The 20,365-nt window shown below is 64.3% G+C and overlaps 1 protein-coding gene across 1 annotated transcript; it reads right to left on the bottom strand.

Moving 5' to 3' along the window:
- Positions 1 to 3,291: 3,291 nt before the first annotated feature.
- On the bottom strand, positions 3,292 to 20,099 carry LOC136995181 (probable RNA-binding protein 23). Its single transcript, XM_067314995.1, is given in 17 exon segments — positions 3,292 to 3,374; positions 3,938 to 4,022; positions 4,571 to 4,663; positions 5,599 to 5,663; positions 5,665 to 5,795; positions 5,883 to 5,948; positions 8,237 to 8,374; positions 10,361 to 10,513; positions 12,882 to 12,999; positions 13,121 to 13,174; positions 13,320 to 13,460; positions 14,512 to 14,565; positions 15,886 to 15,947; positions 16,062 to 16,109; positions 18,660 to 18,740; positions 18,879 to 18,978; positions 20,000 to 20,099. Coding segments are annotated over 16 exon segments (1,329 nt in total). The 5' UTR covers positions 18,915 to 18,978; positions 20,000 to 20,099; the 3' UTR covers positions 3,292 to 3,370.
- Positions 20,100 to 20,365: the final 266 nt, after the last annotated feature.

The following is a 20,365-nucleotide window of genomic DNA, read 5'->3' as shown; positions in this document are numbered from 1 at the left end:
TCCCGCTGACTCAGCGCCCGGCCCCGCCGCAGGCGAGCCCAGGCGTCCGGGGGACCCGACGTCACCCCCCCTCCCTCCCCCCCCCCCGGCGGCGCCGACCCACGGGCCACACTGTCCTCAAGGGACCCAGGCGTCCGGGAGGGGGCCCAGGCGTCCGGGAGTCTCTGCCTCATAAGCCCCACTGTCCCTCTCCAAGGGGCCCAGGCGTCCGGGGAAGGGACCCAGGTGTCCGGGAGGAGGCCCAGGTGACCAGGAGCCTCTGCCCCATAGCCCCTTTCCAAGGGGCCCAGGTGTCCGGGAAGGGCCCAGGCGTCCGGGATCCTCTGCCCCATAGGCCCCCACTGTCCCTCTCCAAGGGACCCAGGCATCTGAGAGGGGGCCCAGGCGTCCAGGTGCTTCTGCCCCATCAGCCCCACTGACCCCTTCCAAGGGGCCCAGGCGTCCGGGAGGGGACCCAGGCGTCTGGGAGCCTCTGCCCCACGGGGGCACAGCTCAGGGGGTGGAGCTAAGGGCCTGGGGGCAGGGCTAGCAGGGAAGGGGTGTGGCCAGGCAGCAGGGGCGGGGCTAAGGAGATCCTCCCCAGGGAGGTCACGAGAAGGGGGCGGGTCCCGGGTGGGTGTGGAGGGGTGGAACATTTTGGGCGAAAACACGGTCATGTGGGCAGTCAAAAAAACCCCAAAACAATCCCAGAATTCCCCTTAAAGGGGCCGCCGCGGCTTTGCCTTTAAGGCATTTTCTGCCGGCAGTAAATAATAACAACCGGGGGGGGGGGGCGGGAACAGCGCACTGTCCCTTTAAGGTGAGCGGCGGGGGTGGGTGTTTGGCCCCGCCCCCTGGCGGTGACGTGGCATGTGTGGAGGGGGGCGGGGCCTGGAACCGGGGGGCGGGGCCTGGCAGTGGAGGCGGCCAGAAGGTGGCGCTGGGGGAGCTGGGGGGAACTGGTGGGGACTGGGGGAAAGGGGTGGGGCTCCCCATGCAAATGAGGTGGCTTTATGCAAATAGTCTGGAACGTGGCATCACATGCAAATGAGGGGCGTGGCTTCATATGCAAACGAGGCCGGGGCAAGCAACCAGGGGACACCCCAGACCATTGCATGCAAATGAGGGGGTGGTGCCCATGCAAATGAAGGGGGCGTGGCTCCCATGCAAATGAGGCAGGGGCCACCACCGTGGCTGCTGGGGCGGGGCCTGGCATGCAAATGAGCCCCCCCTCCCCAGTGCCAGCTAGGGGCGCAACCAGACATGCTGGTGGGCGTGTCCATGCAGCCGAGGGGGCGTGTCCTTGGGCCAGTGGGGGCGTGGCTATGCATATGAGGGGGCAGTGCAGGGCAGAGAGCTGCTGGGGGTGGGGGGGAAGGCACGGTGGGGGCGTGGCTAGGTAGAAGGGGCGTGGCTAGGCAAAAGAGGGCGGGCATCCTGATTGGTGGAGGGGGCGTGGCTATGCAGATGAGGGAGGGGCATTCTGCAGCTGCGCAGGGCAGAGAGCTGCTTGGGGGAGGAGGCACGGTGGGGGCGTGGCTACACAGAGGGGGCGTGGCTAGAGAACAGAGGGCGGGCGTCCTGATTGGTGGAGGGGGGCGTGGCTATGCAGATGAGGCCGGTTCCATCCCCATCAGGGCAGTGCAGCGCAGAGGACTGGGGGTGTGTGTGTGCATGGTGGGGGCGTGGCTAAGCAGACTGGGGGGCGTGTCCTAGCTGGCTGGGGGGCGTGGCCATGCAGATGAGGGTCGTTCCCCCCGCGGTGAGGAAGCCCCCTCTGCCCACCCCCATGTCCCCCACCATGGGACCCCCCCCCCTGTGTCCCCTATCTCCCCATGGGACCCCCGTGTCCCCTCCCCACAGGACCACGTCCTGCCCCACAGGAGACCCCCCCCAATGTCCCTTGTCCCCCCCCCCGTGCCGGCCGCCTCGTCAAGCGGCGCTCCAAGTCCTGCAACGAGCTCTCCATCCTCTGAGACGCGCTGGCCCTTTAAGGTGTGGGTGGGCGTGGGTGTGTGTGTGGGCGTGGCGTTGCCCTTTTAAGAGTGGTGGGTCCTAGCGTTGCCCCCTTTAAGAGCTGGGTGGTGCTGCCCCTTTAAGAGGCCGGTGGGCCCACACCTCCCAAGAGTTGGGGGGCACCCACCCCTTTTAAGAATGGGGGGGGGTGTTGCCCCTTTAAGAGCCACGTGGCGCTGCCCCTTTAAGAGCAGGGCGACCCCCCCCTCCCCTTTAAGAGCCGCCGACTCCGGCTGGCGCCGCCCCTTTAAGGCAGCTTCGCCTTTAAGCTTTAAAGGCGCGGCGACCACCGGCCGCTTTTCTGTCCCCCGCACTGTTTTTTGAACCCCCTCCCCCGGTTATTTTTGTCCTCCTGTCCGCGCCTCCCCTTTAAGCGGCGCTTAAAGGCACAGGCCCCCTGAGGCGGCGCTTCCGCTCGCCCCTTTAAGGGCTCGTTTTTTTTTTTATCCGGAGGACATGTGCCGGTTTTACCCCCCCCCCCGCCGCCGCCACGCTTCGCCCTTCCTCCTCCTCCTCACCTTTAAGAGCGCGTCGAAGCCCCTTCCCCTTTAAGGACAGGGCCGTGTTGCCCCATCTGCCGGCGATTTAGGAGCAGCTTTATTTGCCCTCCTGACACTAAACGGGAGCGTCTTAAAGTCACCAACTTAAAGGCGGTTCCTAGGGGGAAGCTGCCTCCTCCCCTTTAAGGGCCCAGGATTGAAGCGCTTCCCCTTTAAGGAGGCCCTTAAAGGCGCAGGCGCCTCTTTGTCGCGCCCAGCTCCCGCCCCTTTAAGCCCCCTCTTAAAGGGGCAGCGCAGCCGCTTCGAGGCGCCGGCGGCCATCTTGGTGGGGGGGCGTGGCCTCCCGCCCTCCAATAAACCTTGCGCTGCCCGGCAGTGAGCGTGGTGATTGGCCGGCGCACGCGCGCGCGGGGGGAGGGGAAGGCGAAGCCCCGCCCCCTCCCCCCCCCAGAAACGGGGCCGAATCGGGGCCGTTCGCGACCGTTTTTGTGGTTTTTTATTCGATTTCCGATAAAGAAAAAAAACAAAAACAAAAAACCCAAATAAACGAAAAAAAAAAAAAAGAGAAAAACCCAGAAAAAAAAATCGGAGCCGGCGGCGGCACGGGGGGGGAAAGGGGGGGAGGGGAGGGGGCGGGGCCAGTGGTTGCCCCGCCCCCCACTCCCCTTCTCCCCCCCCAACACGGGGGGGGGCCCCCGCCCTCCGCGCACCCCCCCCCACCCCGCAGTGGGGCTCTGCCCCACCAGGGGGCGGAGCCGGCGCGGCTCGGGGGGGGCGGGGCTGGAGCCGGGAGAGGGGCGGGGCCGGAGCCGGGAGGGGGGCGGGGCGGAGGGGGGCGGAGCTTCCCCTCCCCCGGGGGAGAGGGAGGGGCCGCGTTACCTGTTGGGGGGGGAGAAGGAGGTCAGAACCCTGGCAGTGGCCCCGCCCCCCGTGCCGAGCCCCGCCCAGCAACTTTAGCCACGCCCCCCTCCATGTAGCCCCGCCCCCCCCCCGCCAGCCCAGTCTGGCCTCCACTGGGTAACCCAGGGGCTGACCGCAACCCACCCCCCCCTTGCAGGGCTCCAGGCCCCGCCCCCACGCCAAACCACGCCCACCCACGCCCCCAAGCCGAAGCCCCGCCCCCAGCCAAGCCGAAGCCCCGCCCCCAAGCCAACAACCCCCCGCCCCCCAGGCAGCCCAGTGTGGCCCCAGTGGCCAACCATGGACCTTCCCTCCCTGGGCTCTAGGCCCCGCCCCCAAGCTAAGCTCCGCCCCAAAGCTAAACCACGCCCAGTCAGTCCAAGCCACGCCCCCAAAAGCCAAACCACGCCCCCACACCCCCCTGGCAGCACAGTGTGGCCCCAGGGGCCGACCCCAGACCCTGCCCTGCCCGGGCCCCGCCCCCTCCGGAGGCCCCGCCCCGGAGGCCCCGCCCCCTCCAGTCCCAGGCCCCGCCCCCTCACATGGTCTGGGGGGTGAAGAGCCCCGAGAGCTGGAGGCACTGGGACGCCAGGGTCTGCGAGGCCAGGTTCAGCGCCGGGCTCAGGGCTGGGGGGCAGGCGGGGGGGGGGTTCAGACCCACGGCGACTCCCCCAGCCCCATAGAGACCCCCAGGGATGCCTCCAGCCCCATAGGGACCCCCGGGGACCCCCCCCAGCCCCATAGGGAGCCTCTCCAGCCCCATAGGGACCACCAAGGACACCCCCAGCCCCATAGCAACTCCCTCCAGCCCTACAGGGACCTCTCCAGCCCCATAGGGCCCCTCCCCAGCCTCATAGCAACCCCTCTGGCCCCATAGGGACCCCCAGGGACACCCCCAGCCCCATAGGGACCCCCCCCAGCCCCATAGGGACCCTCTCCAGCCCCATAGGGATCCCCAGGGCCCCTCCCCAGCCCCATAGGGACCTTCTCCGGCCCTATAGGGACCCCCAAGGAGCCTCCCCAGAACCCCTGGGACCCTCTCCGGACCCATAGGGCCCCTCCCCAGCCCCATAGCGACCCCTCCCAGCCCCCCAGGGATCCCCCCAGGACCCCCTCCCAGCCCCATAGGGACCCCCAGGGACCCCCCCCAGCCCCATAGCGCCCCCCCCCGTTACCGGTGAGGGCGGCGGGGTTGAGGGCCCCCAGCGGCAGGGCCCCGTTGAGCTGCAGGGCGGCCTGGGCCGTGCCGGGCAGCTGCAGCCCCGAACCTGGGGGGCAGAGAAAGAGGGGGGGCTGTGTGTGTGTGTGGGGGGACCACACGCCGTGGGGCAGGGCCGCCCGGCCTCGCCCCCCCCAGCCCCACACAAGCCCCCCGGGCCCACAAAACCCTCCTAAGACCCGCCCCAGCCCCATAGCTGCCCCACAGAGCCCCATCCTGCCCCACAGCTGCCCCATAGAGCCCCATCCTGCCCCATAGATGCCCCCTAGGAGCCCCCCAGCCCCATAGACACCTCCCAGCGCACCCCATTGAACCCCCTAGAGACCCCCCAGGCCCATAAAGCCCTTCTAAGACCCGCCCCAGCCCCATAGCTGCCCCATAGAGCCCCATCCTGCCCCATAGATGCCCCCTAGTAGCCCCCAGCCCCATAGACACCCCCCAGCGCACCCCATTTCGCCTCCTAGAGACCCCCCAGGCCCATAAAGTTCTTCTAAGACCCGCCCCAGCCCCATAGCTGCCCCATAGAGCCCCATCCTGCCCCATAGATGCCCCCTAGGAGCCCCCCAGCCCCATAGACACCCCCCAGCGCACCCCATTTCGCCTCCTAGAGACCCCCCAGGCCCATAAAGTTCTTCTAAGACCCGCCCCAGCCCCATAGCTGCCCCATAGAGCCCCATCCTGCCCCACAGATGCCCCCTAGGAGCCCCCCAGCCCATAGACACCCCCCAGCGCACCCCATTTCGCCTCCTAGAGACCCCCCAGGCCCACAAAACCCTTCTAAGACCCACCCCAGCCCCATAGCTGCCCCATAGAGCCCCATCCTGCCCCACAGATGCCTCCTAGGAGGCCCCCAAGCCCCATAGATACCCCCAGGCCACCTCCTCCAGCCAACCCCACCAAGCCCACAGAGATCCCCTAAGGCGACCACCAGCCCCACGGCGCCCGGCCCCACGGCCAAGTCCTCCCCGTCGTCCCCCCCCAAACCTTCGGCCAACTTGGCCATGAGCTGGAGGCGCCCGGTGGCCCCGGCCAGCTCGGCTTCCTCGTTGCCCTCGGGGAAAGGTGATGTCGGTGGTGCCGTCGAGCCGCTCCGTCACCTGCCCCACGCGCATGGGGCGGCCGGCCAGCTCGAAGCCGTTGAGCTGCTCCAGGGCGCGGCGGGCGCACTCGGCCTCGGCGAACTGCGGGGCGTCACGGCAAGGGGGGGGCGTCACGGCGGCGTGGGGACACCACCACCGGGGACGCCGGGGTGGGGACGGGTCACTCACCGTGATGAAGCCGTAGCCCTTGGACTGGCCGGTGTCGGGGTCCCGCATCAGCACGATGCTGTCGATCTGCCGGGAGAGGGAAGAGGAAGGAGAAAAGGGGTCGGTGGCGGCGTTGAGGTTCCTCAGCCTCATCCTCGTGACTCCATCTTGTGCCCCAGGGTCCTCAAATTGGGTCCCCGGGACACGAACGTCTCCTTGGGTCCCTCAAATACGTCCCCATGACCTGATACTGTCCCTACGTTCCCCAAACTGGGTCCCCAAGACCCCAAACGTCTCCTTGGGTCCCTCAAAGACGTCCCCAGAACCTGATTTTGTCCCTATGTTCCCCAAACTGGGTCCCCAGGACACGAACGTCTCCTTGGGTCCCTCAAACACGTCCCCACAACCTGATTTTGTCCCTGCGTTCCCTCAAATTGGGTCCCCAAGACACGAACATCTCCTTGGGTCCCTCAAACACGTCCCCACAACCTGATCTCGTCCCTATGTTCCCTCAAACTGGGTCCCCAGGACCCAAATATCTCCTTAGGTCCCTCAAACACGTCCCCACAACCTGATTTTGTCCCTACGTTCCCTCAAACTGGGTCCCCAGGACCCAAATATCTCCTTAGGTCCCTCAAACACGTCCCCACAACCTGATTTTGTCCCTACGTTCCCTCAAACTGGGTCCCCAGGACCCAAATGTCTCCTTGGGTCCCTCAACCACGTCCCCAGAACCTGATATTGTCCCTATGTTCCCCCAAACTGGGTCCCCAAGACCCCAAACGTCTCCTTGGGTCCCTCAACCACGTCCCCAGAACCTGATATTGTCCCTATGTTCCCCCAAACTGGGTCCCCAAGACCCCAAACGTCTCCTTGGGTCCCTCAACCACGTCCCCAGAACCTGATATTGTCCCTATGTTCCCCCAAACTGGGTCCCCAAGACCCCAAACGTCTCCTTGGGTCCCTCAACCACGTCCCCAGAACCTGATATTGTCCCTATGTTCCCCCAAACTGGGTCCCCAAGACCCCAAACGTCTCCTTGGGTCCCTCAACCACGTCCCCAGAACCTGATATTGTCCCTATGTTCCCCCAAACTGGGTCCCCAAGACCCCAAACGTCTCCTTGGGTCCCTCAACCACGTCCCCAGAACCTGATATTGTCCCTACGTTCCCCCAAACTGGGTCCCCAGGACATGAACGTCTCCTTGGGTCCCTCAAATACGTTCCCAGAACCTGATGTTGTCCCTATGTTCCCTCAAACTGGGTCCCCAGGACACGAACGTCTCCTTGGGTCCCTCAACCACGTCCCCACAACCTGATTTTGTCCCTATGTTCCCTCAAACTGGGTCCCCGGGACACGAACGTCTCCTTGGGTCCCTCAACCACGTCCCCACAACCTGATGTTGTCCCTATGTTCCCTCAAACTGGGTCCCCAAGACCCCAACGTCTCCTTAGGTCCCTCAAACACGTCCCCAGAACCTGATTTTGTCTCTGTATTTCCTCAAACTGGGTCCCCAAGACCCCAAACGTCTCCTTGGGTCCCTCAAACATGTCACCATGACCCCATCTCATCCCCAAGATCCTCAAACTGGGTCCCCAGGACCCAAACGGCATCTTAGTTTCCTCAGCCACGTCCCCACGACCCAAGTTTGTCCCTGGGGCCCTCAAACTGGCTCCCCAAGACCTAAACACCTCCTTAGGTCCCTCAACCATGTCTCCACGACCTGATCTTCTCCCTGGGTCCCTCAAACTGGGTCCTCAAGACCCAAAAGTCTCCCTAGGTCCCTCAAACACGTCCCCATGACCTGATATTGTCCCTACGTTCCCCCAAACTGGGTCCCCAAGACCCCAAACGTCTCCTTAGGTCCCTCAAGCTCATCCCCACGACCCCATCTTCTCCCTGGGTCCCTCAAATTGGGTCCCCAGAACCCAAACGCCGCCTTAAGTCCCTCAAACACGTCCCCATGACCCAATCTTGTCCCTGGGTCCCTCAAACTGGGTCCTCAAGACCCAAAAGTCTCCCTAGGTCCCTCAAACACGTCCCCACGACCTGATATTGTCCCTACGTTCCCCCAAACTGGGTCCCCAAGACCCCGAACGTCTCCTTAGGTCCCTCAAGCTCATCCCCACGACCCCATCTTCTCCCTGGGTCCCTCAAATTGGGTCCCCAGAACCCAAACGCCGCCTTAAGTCCCTCAAACACGTCCCCATGACCCGATCTTGTCCCTGGGGCCCTCCAACCGGGGGCTGTTCCTGGAGACGCCACCACCTCCCTACGCGCCCCCCCAACCCCGCTCCCACCGCCCAACCCGTGGTCCCGTGGCCCCCCGACGACGTCCCCGTGACCCGACCGCGTCCCCCCCCGCGCCGGGTCACCTTGCCGAAGGGCTCGAAGATGCCGCGCAGCATCTCCTTGGTGATGTTGCAGTGGAGGGAGCCCACGTAGAGGCGCATGGGGCCGCCGCTGCCCTTCTGCAGGTTGTTGGCCATGGCCGCCAGCCGGTTCTTCTCCGCCTGGAGAGAGGGACGGGTGTAAGGGGGGGGTCGGGGGGCCCCACGGCGTCCGCCCCGGCCCCACAGCACCTCCCTCGGCCCCACGGCAGCCGTAGAACCGCCTCGAGGTCGTGGGAGTCCTCCAACCCCGTGGCGTCCCCACCCTACTGAGTCCCATGGTCTTCTCCAAGCCCCATAAGGGCCCTGCCAGCCCCGTAGCGTCTCCCCGAGCCCCACGGCGGCTTTCCCAGCCCCATGGTGACCTCCTCCAGCCCCATGGTGACCTCCCCCAGCCCCACGGCAGCTCCCCCAGCCCCACGGCGGCCCATCCAGAAGACCTGGACGATGACGGACACCCCAAGGAGATGCTGCCCCATCACAACCACCCCCCATCCCCAATCACCGTAGGGTGCCCCAGCCCCACGGCGGCTCCCCCAGCCCCATGGTGACCTCCCCAAGCCCCATGGCGACCCACCCGGGAGGCCTGGATGATGATGGACACCCCAAGGAGACACTGCCCCATCAGAACCTCTTCCCATCCCTGATCATCCTAGGGTGTCCCAGCCCCATGGCGGCTCCCCCAGCCCCACAGCAGCTTTCCCAACCCATGGTGACCTCCCCCAGCCCCACAGCAGCTCCCCCCTACCCCATGGGAGCCCATCCAGAAGACCTGGACGATGATGGACACCCCAAGGAGATGCTGCCCCATCACAACCATCTCACGTTCATGACCACCCTGGGGTGCCCCAGCCCCACAGCAGGTGCCCAGCCCCACGGCAGCTCCCCCAGCCCCACAGCAGCTTTCCCAACCCACAGTGACCTCCCCCAGCCCCACGGCAGACCCCCCAGCCCCACAGCGGCCCATCTAGAAGACCTGGACGATGATGGACACCCCAAGGAGATGCTGCCCCATCACAACCACCCCCCATCCCCAATCACCGTAGGGTGCCCCAGCCCCACGGCGGCTCCCCCAGCCCCATGGTGACCTCCCCAAGCCCCATGGCGACCCACCCGGGAGGCCTGGACGATGACGGACACCCCAAGGAGACACTGCCCCATCAGAACCTCTTCCCATCCCTGATCACCCTAAGGTGTCCCAGCCCCATGGCGGCTCCCCCAGCCCCACAGCAGCTTTCCCACCCCCATGGTGACCTCCCCCAGCCCCACAGCAGCTCCCCCAGCCCCATGGCAGCCCATCCAGAAGACCTGGATGATGATGGACACCCCAAGGAGACGCTGCCCCATCAGAACCTCTTCCCATCCCTGATCACCCTAGGGCGTCCCAGCCCCATGGCGACCCCCCCCAGCCCCACGGTGGCTTTCCCACCCCCATGGTGACCTCCCCCAGCCCCGCGGCAGACCCCCCAGCCCCACAGCGGCCCATCTAGAAGACCTGGACAATGATGGACACCCCAAGGAGATGCTGCCCCATCACAACCAGCCCTCATCCCCAATCACCGTAGGGTGCCCCAGCCCCACGGCGGCTCCCCCAGCCCCATGGTGACCTCCCCAAGCCCCATGGCGACCCACCCGGGAGGCCTGGACGATGACGGACACCCCGAGGAGACGCTGCCCCATCAGAACCTCTTCCCATCCCTGATCACCCTAGGGTGTCCCAGCCCCATGGCGACCTCCCCAGCCCCACGGCGGCCTCCTCAACCCCATGGCAGCCCTCCCAGCCCCATGGCAGCCCATCCAGAAGACCTGGATGATGATGGACACCCCAAGGAGATGCTGCCCCATCACAACCATCTCATGTTCATGACCACCCCGGGGTGCCCCAGCCCCACGGCGGCTCCCCCAGCCCCACGGTGGCTTTCCCACCCCATGGTGACCTCCCCCAGCCCCCCAGCAGCTCCCCCAGCCCCACGGCAGCCCACCCAGAAGACCTGGACAACGATGGACACCCCAAGGAGACGCTGCCCCATCAGAACCTCATCCCATCCCTGATCACCCTAGGGTGTCCCAGTCCCACGGCGACCTCCCCCAGCCCCACGGCAGACCCACCTGGGAGGCCTGGACGATGATGGGCACGCCGAGGAGGCGCTGGCCCGTGAGGCCGATGGCCAGGGGCACCGACTGGATCTCGCAGAACTCCACGTAGGCGATGCCCTTGGAGCGCCGCGAGTTGCGGTCCGAGATGATCCGCACGTCCCGCACCTGCGCCGGGGGACACGGGGACGTTGGCCGCCCACCAGGGATGGACGGACAGACAGACGGGGGATCTAGGCCCCCCCAGGAGGGCACCGGGAGCACCCGGAGGCCGCCCAGGTGGCCCCACGAAGGTGCCGGTGGCCCTACGGAGCGGGGACATGATGGGACACCAAGACCCGGAGAGTGATGAGTCCTGGAAGGGGGCGACCAGGAGACACCAAGGACCACGAGGGTGACACAAGTCCTGGAAGGGGGCGACCAGGAGACACCGGGGACCATGAGGGTGACACAAGTCCTGGAAGGGGGCGACCAGGAGGGACTCGAGGCACTTGGTGGCCCTGGGGAGGTGGCCAATGGTCCCAGGGAAGGGATGGAGGACGGTGAGGGGGACACGAGGTGGCCGGGGAGCCCCAGGAGGGGACAACGGCTCCAAAGAGGTGACGGTGACCCTGGGGAGCAAACTAGGGTGACCGTGATGGGACCTCGAGCTGCCCAAGTGACCCCAAAACGCCGTGAGAGGGACACGAAGTGGCTGGGGACACCAAGAAGAAGACGAGGAGACCCTGAGAGGGGACACGAAGCACTCGGTGGCCCCATGGAGGTGACCGGACGCCTCAAGGAGGTATGAGGAGACCACGAGGGTGACACGAGGTGGCTGCCGGTCCCGGAAACGGGATGGGAGCCCCAGAGGAGGCACCAGGAGGCGGCTCCAGGCCAAGCGGTGGCCCAACGACGGCCCCGGTGGCCTCGGGAACGTCCTGGTGGCCTCAGGAATGTCCCAGTGGCCTCAGGAACGTCCTGGTGGCCTTGGGGATGCTCCAGCGGCCTCAGGAACGTCCCGGTGGCCTCGGGAACACCTTGGTGGCCTTGGGGACACTCCAGTGGCCTCGGGAACGCTCTGGTGTCCTCGGGAACGTCCCTGCGGCCTCAGGAACACCCTGGTGGCCTTGGGAATGTCCTGGTGGCCTCGGGGATGCCCTGGTGGCCTCAGGAACGTCCCGGTGGCCTCAGGAACGTCCTGGCAGCCTCAAGAACACGCTGGTGGCCTCAGGGACGTCCCAGCAGCCTCAAGGACATCCTGGTGTCCTTGGGAACGTCCTGGTGGCCTCGGGGATGCCCTAGTGGCCTCGAGGACACCCTGGTGGCCTCGGGAATGCCCCGATGGACTCGGGAACGTCCTGGTGTCCTTAGGAATGTCCTGGTGGCCTTGGGGATGCCCCAGAGACCTCAGGAACACCCAGGTGGCCTCAGGAACACCCCAGAGACCTCGAGGACACCCTGGTGGCCTCGGGAACTTCCCAGTGGCCTTGGGAACGTCCCGGCAGCCTCGGGAACGTCCTGGTGTCCTTGGGAACGTGCTGGTGGCCTCGGGAACACCCTGGTGGCCTCGGGGATGCCCCGGTGGCCTCGGGAACGTCCTGGTGGCCTCGGGAGTGTCCTGGCAGCCTCGGGAACGTCCCAGCGGCCTCAGGAACATCCCGGCGGCCTTGGGAACGCCCTGGTGGCCTCAAGAACGTCCCGACAACCTCGGGAACACCCTGGTGGCCTCGGGAACACCCTGGCAACCTCAGGAACATCCCGGTGACCTCAAGAAAGTCCTGGCGGCCTCAGGAACGTCCTGGTGGCCTCGGGAACGTCCTGGTGGCCTCGGGAACAACCCGGTGACCTCAGGGATGCCCTGGTGGCCTCAGGAACGTCCCGGCGGCCTCAGGAACGTCCCGGCGGCCTTGGGGACACCCTGGTGGCCTCGGGAACATCCCGGTGGCCTCAGGGACGTCCCGGCAACCTCGAGGACGCCCCAGAGACCTCAGGAACACCCTGGTGGCCTCGGGAATGTCCCGGTGGCCTCAGGAACATCCCGGCGGCCTTGGGAACGCCCTGGTGGCCTCAAGAACGTCCCGACAACCTCGGGAACACCCTGGTGGCCTCGGGAACACCCTGGCAACCTCAGGAACATCCCGGTGACCTCAAGAAAGTCCTGGCGGCCTCAGGAACGTCCTGGTGGCCTCGGGAACATCCCGGTGGCCTCAGGGACGTCCCGGCAACCTCGAGGACGCCCCAGAGACCTCAGGAACACCCTGGTGGCCTCGGGAATGTCCCGGTGGCCTCAGGAACACCCTGGTGGCCTCAGAGATGCTCCGGTGGCCTCGGGAACGTGCCAGCAGCCTCAGGAACGTCCCGGTGGCCTTGGGAACGTCCCGGTGGCCTCGGGAACGTGCCAGCAGCCTCAGGAACGTCCCAGTGGCCTCAGGAACATCCCAGTGGCCTCAGGAACATCCCGGCAGCCTCAGGGACGTCCCGGTGGCCTCGGGAACATCCCGGCGGCCTCGGGAACATCCCGGCGGCCTCGGGGACGTCGCGGCGGTCCCCTCACCTTGCCCACGGCGGAGAAGAAGTCCTCGAGGTCGCGGGGACGGATGCGGGCGGCCAGCTGCATGCAGAAGACGGTGCGGGCGTCGCGCTCCTCGGGGCTGAGGCTGCCCAGCGGCTCCCTGGCGGCGGCGGAAAGACGGACGGACACGGGGACACGGGCGGACGCGTCACCTCCGCGTCACCTCCCCCCTTTCTCCGGTGTCCCCTTCCCACCCTTCTCCGAAGAAACCCGGGACTCACCGCACGGGGCTCTTCTCCCGGTAGAGCGGGCTCTTGCTGTGGCCGAAGCGGCGCCTGGCGGGGAGGAGACGGCGGTCGGGGCGGCCCCGGAAAAGAGCCGGATCCGCCCCGGAAAATGCCGCGGAAAACGCGGCGACGCCATAAAAAAAACAACAACAAAAAAAAAGGGGATAAAACGCGGAAAAAGGGGGCGCGGTACCGGGCTCTCTCCTCCCGCCGGCGTTCCCGGCTGCGGGAGCGGCTGCCCCGCCGGCGTTCCCGGCTCCGGCTGCGGTGGCGGCTCCGGCGATCCCGGCTGCGGCTCCGGCGGCGACGGTCCCTATCCCGGTCCCGGCTCCGGCTTGAGGGAGGGGAAACGGTGTCACCGCGGGACTCTTTGGCGTCACCGTGAGACCCCCGGTGTCACCGCGGGACCTTTGGTGTCACCATGGGACTGTTGATGTCACCGTGGGACCCTTGGTGTCACCGTGAGACCCTTGGTGTCACCGCGGGAGCCTTAGTGTCACCATGGGACCGTTGATGTCACCATGGGACCCCTGGTGTCACCGCGGGACCCTTGGTGTCACCGCGGGAGCCTTGGTGTCACCATGAGACCCCCAGCATCACCATGAGACCCTTGGTGTCATCATGGGACTTTTGGTGTCACCGCAGGAGTCTTGATGTCACCATGGGACCCTTGGCATCGCCACAGGACCCTTGACGTCACTGTGAGACCCCCAGTGTCACCGCGGGACCCTGGGCATCACCATGGGACCCTCGGTGTCACCGTGAGACCCCCAGCGTCACTGTGGGACCCCCCAGTGTCACCATGGGAGCCTTGATGTCACCACGGGACCCTTGGTGTCACCGTGGGACCCCCAGAGTCACCACGGGACCCTTGGTGTCACCATGAGACCCCTGGCGTCACCACGGGAGCCTTAGTGTCACTATGGGACCCCCGGCGTCACCACGGGACCCTTGATGTCACCGTGAGACCCCTGGCATCACCACGAGACTCTTGGTGTCACCATGGGACCCTTGGTGTCATCATAGGACTGTTGATGTCACCATGGGACCCTCGGCATCACTATGGGACCTCCGGCGTCACCACGGGAGGCTTGATGTCACCGTGGGACCTTCAGCATCACCATGAGACCCTTGGTGTCACCACAGGACTCTTGACGTCACCATAAGACCCCCGGCATCACCAGGAGACCCTCGGTGTCACCCTAAGACCCTCGGTGTCACCATGAGACCTTTGGTGTCACCACGGGACTCTCAACGTCACCGTAAGACCCTGGCATCACCAGGAGACCCCCGGTGTCACCGCGAGACCCTTGGTGTCACCACGAGACCCCCGGTGTCACCGTGAGACCCCCGGTGTCACCGCGAGACCCCCGGCGTCACCCTACCTGTGTCTGTGGTCACGGCTCCGGCTCCGGCTCCGGCTCCTCTTCTTCCTGCTGCTGCCGGCGCCGCCGGAGACGAGGTTCAGCGCCGGCGACCCCCAAAACGGCCCTGATTCGCCCCAAATTTCCCCCCCCCCCACCCGCCTCGGCGGCCCCTCGGGGCCCTAATTCCCCCCCCCAAACTCCACGAGCCTCCACGGCCCTTAAAAGAACGAAAAAACACCCAAATCCCCCATTTTTTCCGTCGGCAAAATCCCCTGTCGCCCCCCAAAACCCCCAATTTTCCCCCAAAACCCCCAATTCCCCCCAAAATCCCCCTCGTCGTTTCGCCAAAAAACCTCCCCTCGTCCCCCAGAATCGCGCCCGGCTCCCAAAAACCTTTAATTCCCCCCCCCAAATCCTTAATTCTCGCTAAAATCCTTATTATTCCCCAAATCCCCTTAATAGCCTTAAAAACCTCCTGTATTGTTTTCGTGAAAATCCCGTAATTCCTCCCCGAAACGCTCCCGACACTGTTGTCGCCCCCGTTTTGGCCCAAAGCCCCTCGTTGTTGCCCCCCGACGCCCTTAATACCCCCCCGTTGCCCCAAATTGCCCCCCCAAATCGTGGGAATCGCCCCCAAAATCGCCTGAATCGTCCCCGAAGCTGCGGGAATCACCCCCAAATTGCGGGAATTGCCCGAAATCATGGGAATCGCCCAGAAATTGTGGGAACCGCCCCCAAAATCGTGGGAACCGCCCCCAAAGCTGTGGGAATCACCCCCAAATTGCAGGAATTGCCCCAAAATCGTGGGAATTGCCCCCAAAATCACAGGAATCGCCCCCAAAATCGCCTGAATCGCCCCCAAAGCTGCATAAGTCACCCGGAAATCGCAGGAATCCCCCCGAAATCACGGGAATCATCCTGAAATCGTGAGAATCACCCCCAAAATCACGGGAATCACCCCCAAAGCTGCATGAGTCGCCCGGAAATCATGGAATCGCCCCAAAATCTTGGGAATCGCCCCCAAAATTGCAGGAATCACCCCCAAAATCACGGGAATCGCCCCCAAAGCTACGTGAGTCACACAGAAATCATGGGAATAGCCCCAAAATCGCGAGAACAGTCCCGAAATTGCGGGAATCGCCCCCAAAATCGCGGGAATTGTCAGGAAATTGCGAGAATTGCCCCAAAATCACAGGAACTACCCCCAAAGCTACGTGAGTCGCCTAGAAATCATGGGAATCGCCCCAAAATCGTGGGAATCGCCCCCAAAATTGCGGGAATTGCCCCCAAAGCTGTGTGAGTTGCCCGGAAATCATGGGAATCGCCCCCAAATTGTGGGAATCACTCCCAAAACCGCGGGAGTCGCCCCCAAAACCGCGCCGCGGCGCTGACCTGCTCCCGCTGCTGCTCCCGCTCTCCTTCTTGGCCTCCTTGTTCTGCTCCTCCGCCGGCTGCTGCGGGGGGGGGGGGGGAACAGGGGTGAGATCCCCCCCCCGGCACCCCCAAAATCGCCCCCCCGCGCCCCAAAACCGCCTCCCCGCGCCCCAAAACCGCCCCCACGACCTCACCTGCGCCGCGGGGGCCTCGGTCGGCACCTTGGAGGGGCCGGGCTGCGCCTGGACGGGGGGGGGGACAGGAACGGAGAGGTGAGCGCCGCGCGCCGGGGACCCCAAAATCTCCCCAAACGGCCCCAAAATTCCTCTAGGGGAGGCTGGATTCCTCCGGAAACCCCCAAAACGCCTTCGGACGCCCCCAAAACGCCTCCCCCGACCCCTAAGGGCGACACCATTAAGGGTAACCTTAAATCGTCCCCCCCGTGTCCCCCCCCCAACCCGAGGGTGACCCCAATCTCCCCCGAATCGCCCCCAAATCCCTCAGGGTGCCCCGTCCTCCCCCCCCCCCAAAGTGACCCCAAATCCCCCAAAGTGACCCCAAAACCGGCCCAAATCCCCCCCCCCAAAATGCCCGCGGACCCCCCCCCCCCACTTTTGGCAACCCCCGAGGCGCTTTAGGGGACCCAAAACTGCTCAAATTGAGCCCAAATCGGTCAGGGCGCCCCCCCCCCCCGGGTGCTTTAAGAAACCCGAATTAACCAAATTGCCACAAAAATCTTTTTATATGATTTTAAATTCCTAAGAACGAACCCAAAACTCCTAAACACACTTCAATGCTGCTTTAAATAACCATAATGCGCCTAGAGTGACCCCAAAAACCCTCGAAATAACCCCAAATTCCTAAAAATAACCCAAATGGCTTGAAAATGATATAAATTCTCTCCAAGGAGCCTCAATGCTGCTGAAATGACCCCAAAAAACCTTGAACCGCCCCCAAATCCCTAAGAATAACCCCAACGCTTCAAGACGATCCGAGTCTCTTCCAACGGACCTCGATCCTCCTGAAACAACCCCCAAAACCCCTCAAAATGGCCCCAAACGCCTAAAAACGACGCAAAGTCTTCGTAAAAGACCTCAATTCTCCTGAAATGACCCAAAATCCTTAAAGCAGCTCCAAATTCATAGGAATGACCCCAAAACACCTAAAAATGATCCAAATCCCTTCTAAAACATCTCAGTTCTCCTGAAATAACCCAAAACCCTTGAAATAGCCCTCAATTCCTAAGAATAACTCCAAAACATCTAAAAATGACCCAAACTCCCTCTAAACGGCCCCGGTTCTCCTGAACTAACCCCAAAAATCCTTTAAGTGATCCCAAATCCACGGGAATAATTGAAACACTTGAAGATGATCCAAGTCTCTTCCAAAAGATCTCAATGCTCCTGAAATGACCCCCAAACCCCTCAAAATAGCCCCGAATCCCTAAGAATGACCCCAAACACCTAAAAATGACCCAAACTCTCTCTAAACAACCCCAATTCTCTTGAAATAACACCCCAAACTCTTTAAGTGACCCCAAAACCATAGAAACAACCCAAACACTTGAAGATGATTCAAGTCTCCTCTGAAGAACTTTAACGTTCCTGAAATAACCTCCAAAACCCTCAAAACAGCCCCAAATCCACAAGAACGACCGAAATGCTTAAAAATGATCCAAGTCCTTTCTAAGGGACCTCAATAATCCTGAAATGACCCCAAAAAATCTCAAAGTGGCCCCAAATCCCTAGGAATGACCCCAAACACCTAAAAACGATCCAAGTCCTTTCTAAGGGACATCAATTCTTCTAAAACGACCCCAAAAATCCTTGAAGTGGCCCCCGATTCCTAAGAATAATCCCCAAGCGCCTAAAAATGACCCAAACTCCCTCTAAATGGCCCCGGATCTCCTGAACTAACCCCCAAAATCCTTTAAGTGATCCCAAAACCACAGAAATGACCCAAGCACTTGAAAATGATCCAAAACTCTTCTAAAAATCTCGATGCTTTTGAAATAACCCCAAAAACGCTTAAAATGGTGACAAATCTCTAAGAACAACCCCAAACACCTAAAGATGATCCAAGTCCTTTCCAAAGGATCTCAGCGCTCCTGAAATGACCCCAAAAAAACTCGAAGTGTCCCCAAATCCCTAAGAATGACCCCAAACACCTAAAGATAATCCAAGTCTCTTCTGAAAGATCTCAATTCTCCTGAAATAACCCCAAAACACTTGAAGTGGCCCCCAATTCCTAAGAATAACTCCAAAACATCTAAAAATGACCCAAACTCCCTCTAAATGACCCCGGTTCTCCTAAACTAACCCCAAAAATCCTTTAAGTGACCCTAAATCCATAAGAACAATTGAAACACCTAAAAATGATCCAAGTCCCTTTAAGGGACCTCAGTGCTCCTGAAATGACCCCAAAAAACCTCAAAGTGGCCCCAAATCCCTAGGAATGACCCCAAACACCTATAAATGATCCAAGTCTCGTCTAAAAGATCTCAATGTTCCTGAAACGACCCTAAAAACACTTAAAATAGCCCCAAATTCCTAAGAATGATGCGTACGCTTAAAGATGACCCAAGTGCTTTCTAAGGGACCTTAATTCTCCTAAAAGGACTCCAAAACGCTTCGAAGGGACCCCAAATCCCTAGGAACGACCCCGAAACGCCCAAGGACGACCCCGGGCCTCTCCGAGGGTCCCGCGAGCCTCGGGAGCTGGCCCCAAAAGCGGCCGGATCGACCCCAAAACAACCCCGGCGGCGCGGCGCCTCCCCCCGCCCCCCCCCTCACCTCCTCCTTCTTGTAGGGCGCCTCCAGCATGGCCTCGATGACGATGTCGAAGTCGTCCGACGTCATGGCGTCCGCCTGGGCCTGGCGAGGGGGGACGGACGGACAGACACGGGGGGGGGGGGGGGGGTCGCGTCAGCGCTGATGTCACCCCCCCTCGGTGTGATGTCACCACCCCCCTGGGCGTGATGTCACCCCCCCCCCCCCCACGGCCCCGCTCACCGGGTCCTGCAGCGGGTTCGAGCCCCCCGGCTCCATGTTGGGCCCGCGGTGGGGGGCGCCCCCCCGACGGCCGGCGCTGGCGGAGGCTCCCGGGCGCTTCCTGCGGGCAGGAAACGAGGTCACCGGCGGAGCTCAGAAACGCCCCGATTCGCCCCAAAACGAACCCTCCCTCCACCACCCTTTTGCAGCCTCCACCCGCTCGGGAAACCTGCCCTGGAGCAGCCCCCCCCTTCCCTCATAGTGGGGGGGGACCCCAAGCCCCGCCCCCTTTGTTATAGCCCCGCCTCCCACACCGAGAACCCCCTCACCCCAAGGCGGGGGGCACCCAAGCCCCGCCCCCTTCCCTATAGCCCCGCCCCCCTCGCCGAGAACCCCCCTCGCCCCAAAGTAGGGGGCACCCAAGCCCCGCCCCCTTTGCTATAGCCCCGCCCCCCACACCGAGAACCCCCCTCGCCCCAAGGTAGGGGGCACCCCAAGCCCCGCCCCATGCCCCTACAAGCCCCACCCCCTTCACTATAGCCCCGCCCCCTCAATGAAAACCCCCCTCGCCCTAAAGCAGGGGGCACCCCCCAGTCCCCGCCCGTGGCCCCCCCCAACAAAGCCCCGCCCACCTGCCCTATAGCCCCGCCCCCCACGCCAAGAGCCCCTCACCCCAAAGCAAAGGGTGGGGGGGGGCACTTCAAGCCCCGCCCCAGATGCCCCCCCATTGCGAAGCCCCGCCCCTCACCCCCACGCCGCGAGGCCCCGCCCCGCCAGCTGGACCCTGTCGCCGAGGCCCCGCCCCCGCCGGCCTAAGCCCCGCCCCCCCCGCGAAGACCGGTCTCTCTCTCTCTCCCCCCCCCCCCGCCGGGCCCCTCCCCCGGCGGCGACCCGGCTGCGCCCTGGCCCCGCCCCTTCCCCGCGCGGCCCCGCCCCCGCGCGTCGCGGCCCCGCCCCGGGGTGGCGCGGCAGAGGCGCAGCCCCGCGCAGGCGCACTCGCCTCCCTTCCCCCCCCCCATCCTTCAGCTCGCGGCGCTCCCCCCCCCTCCTTCCCTCGCGCGCCCGCCGCCGCCCCCCCCTCCCGGGCCGGCGCTGACGTCATCACCGGGCCCGTGACGTCCCCCTCCCGGCCTGGCGCTCACCCGCCCTCCTCGGCTCGCGGCGGCAGCGGCGGCGGCGGCGGCGGCGGCCGGACGCGGCGCTAAGATGGCGGCGGCCTCCAGAACCTTCCCCCCCCCAGTGCCCCCGCCGCCGCGCAGGCGCGCGCCGCGCCCCGCCCCCGCCGCCCGCCCATTGGCCGCGGCGCCGCTGTCCCTATTGGCCGGAGCCCGCGCGGCGGCGAGGGAGGGGAGTGTGTGTGCGGGGGGGGGGGGGGGAACGAGGGCGGGCGTGTTGACGGCGGCGCCGGCGCCGATTGGGTGCGGCGCGCCGGGAGGGGGCGGGGCGGCTCGCGCCCATTGGCCGAGGCGCGGCAAGGAGGCGGGACGTACCGGTCCCTTCCGCGCAGC

This window comes from Apteryx mantelli, chromosome 39 (genome assembly GCF_036417845.1).
Source record: "Apteryx mantelli isolate bAptMan1 chromosome 39, bAptMan1.hap1, whole genome shotgun sequence".
Lineage (NCBI taxonomy): Eukaryota > Metazoa > Chordata > Aves > Apterygiformes > Apterygidae > Apteryx > Apteryx mantelli.
This window is presented reverse-complemented; position numbering and strand designations above follow the sequence as displayed.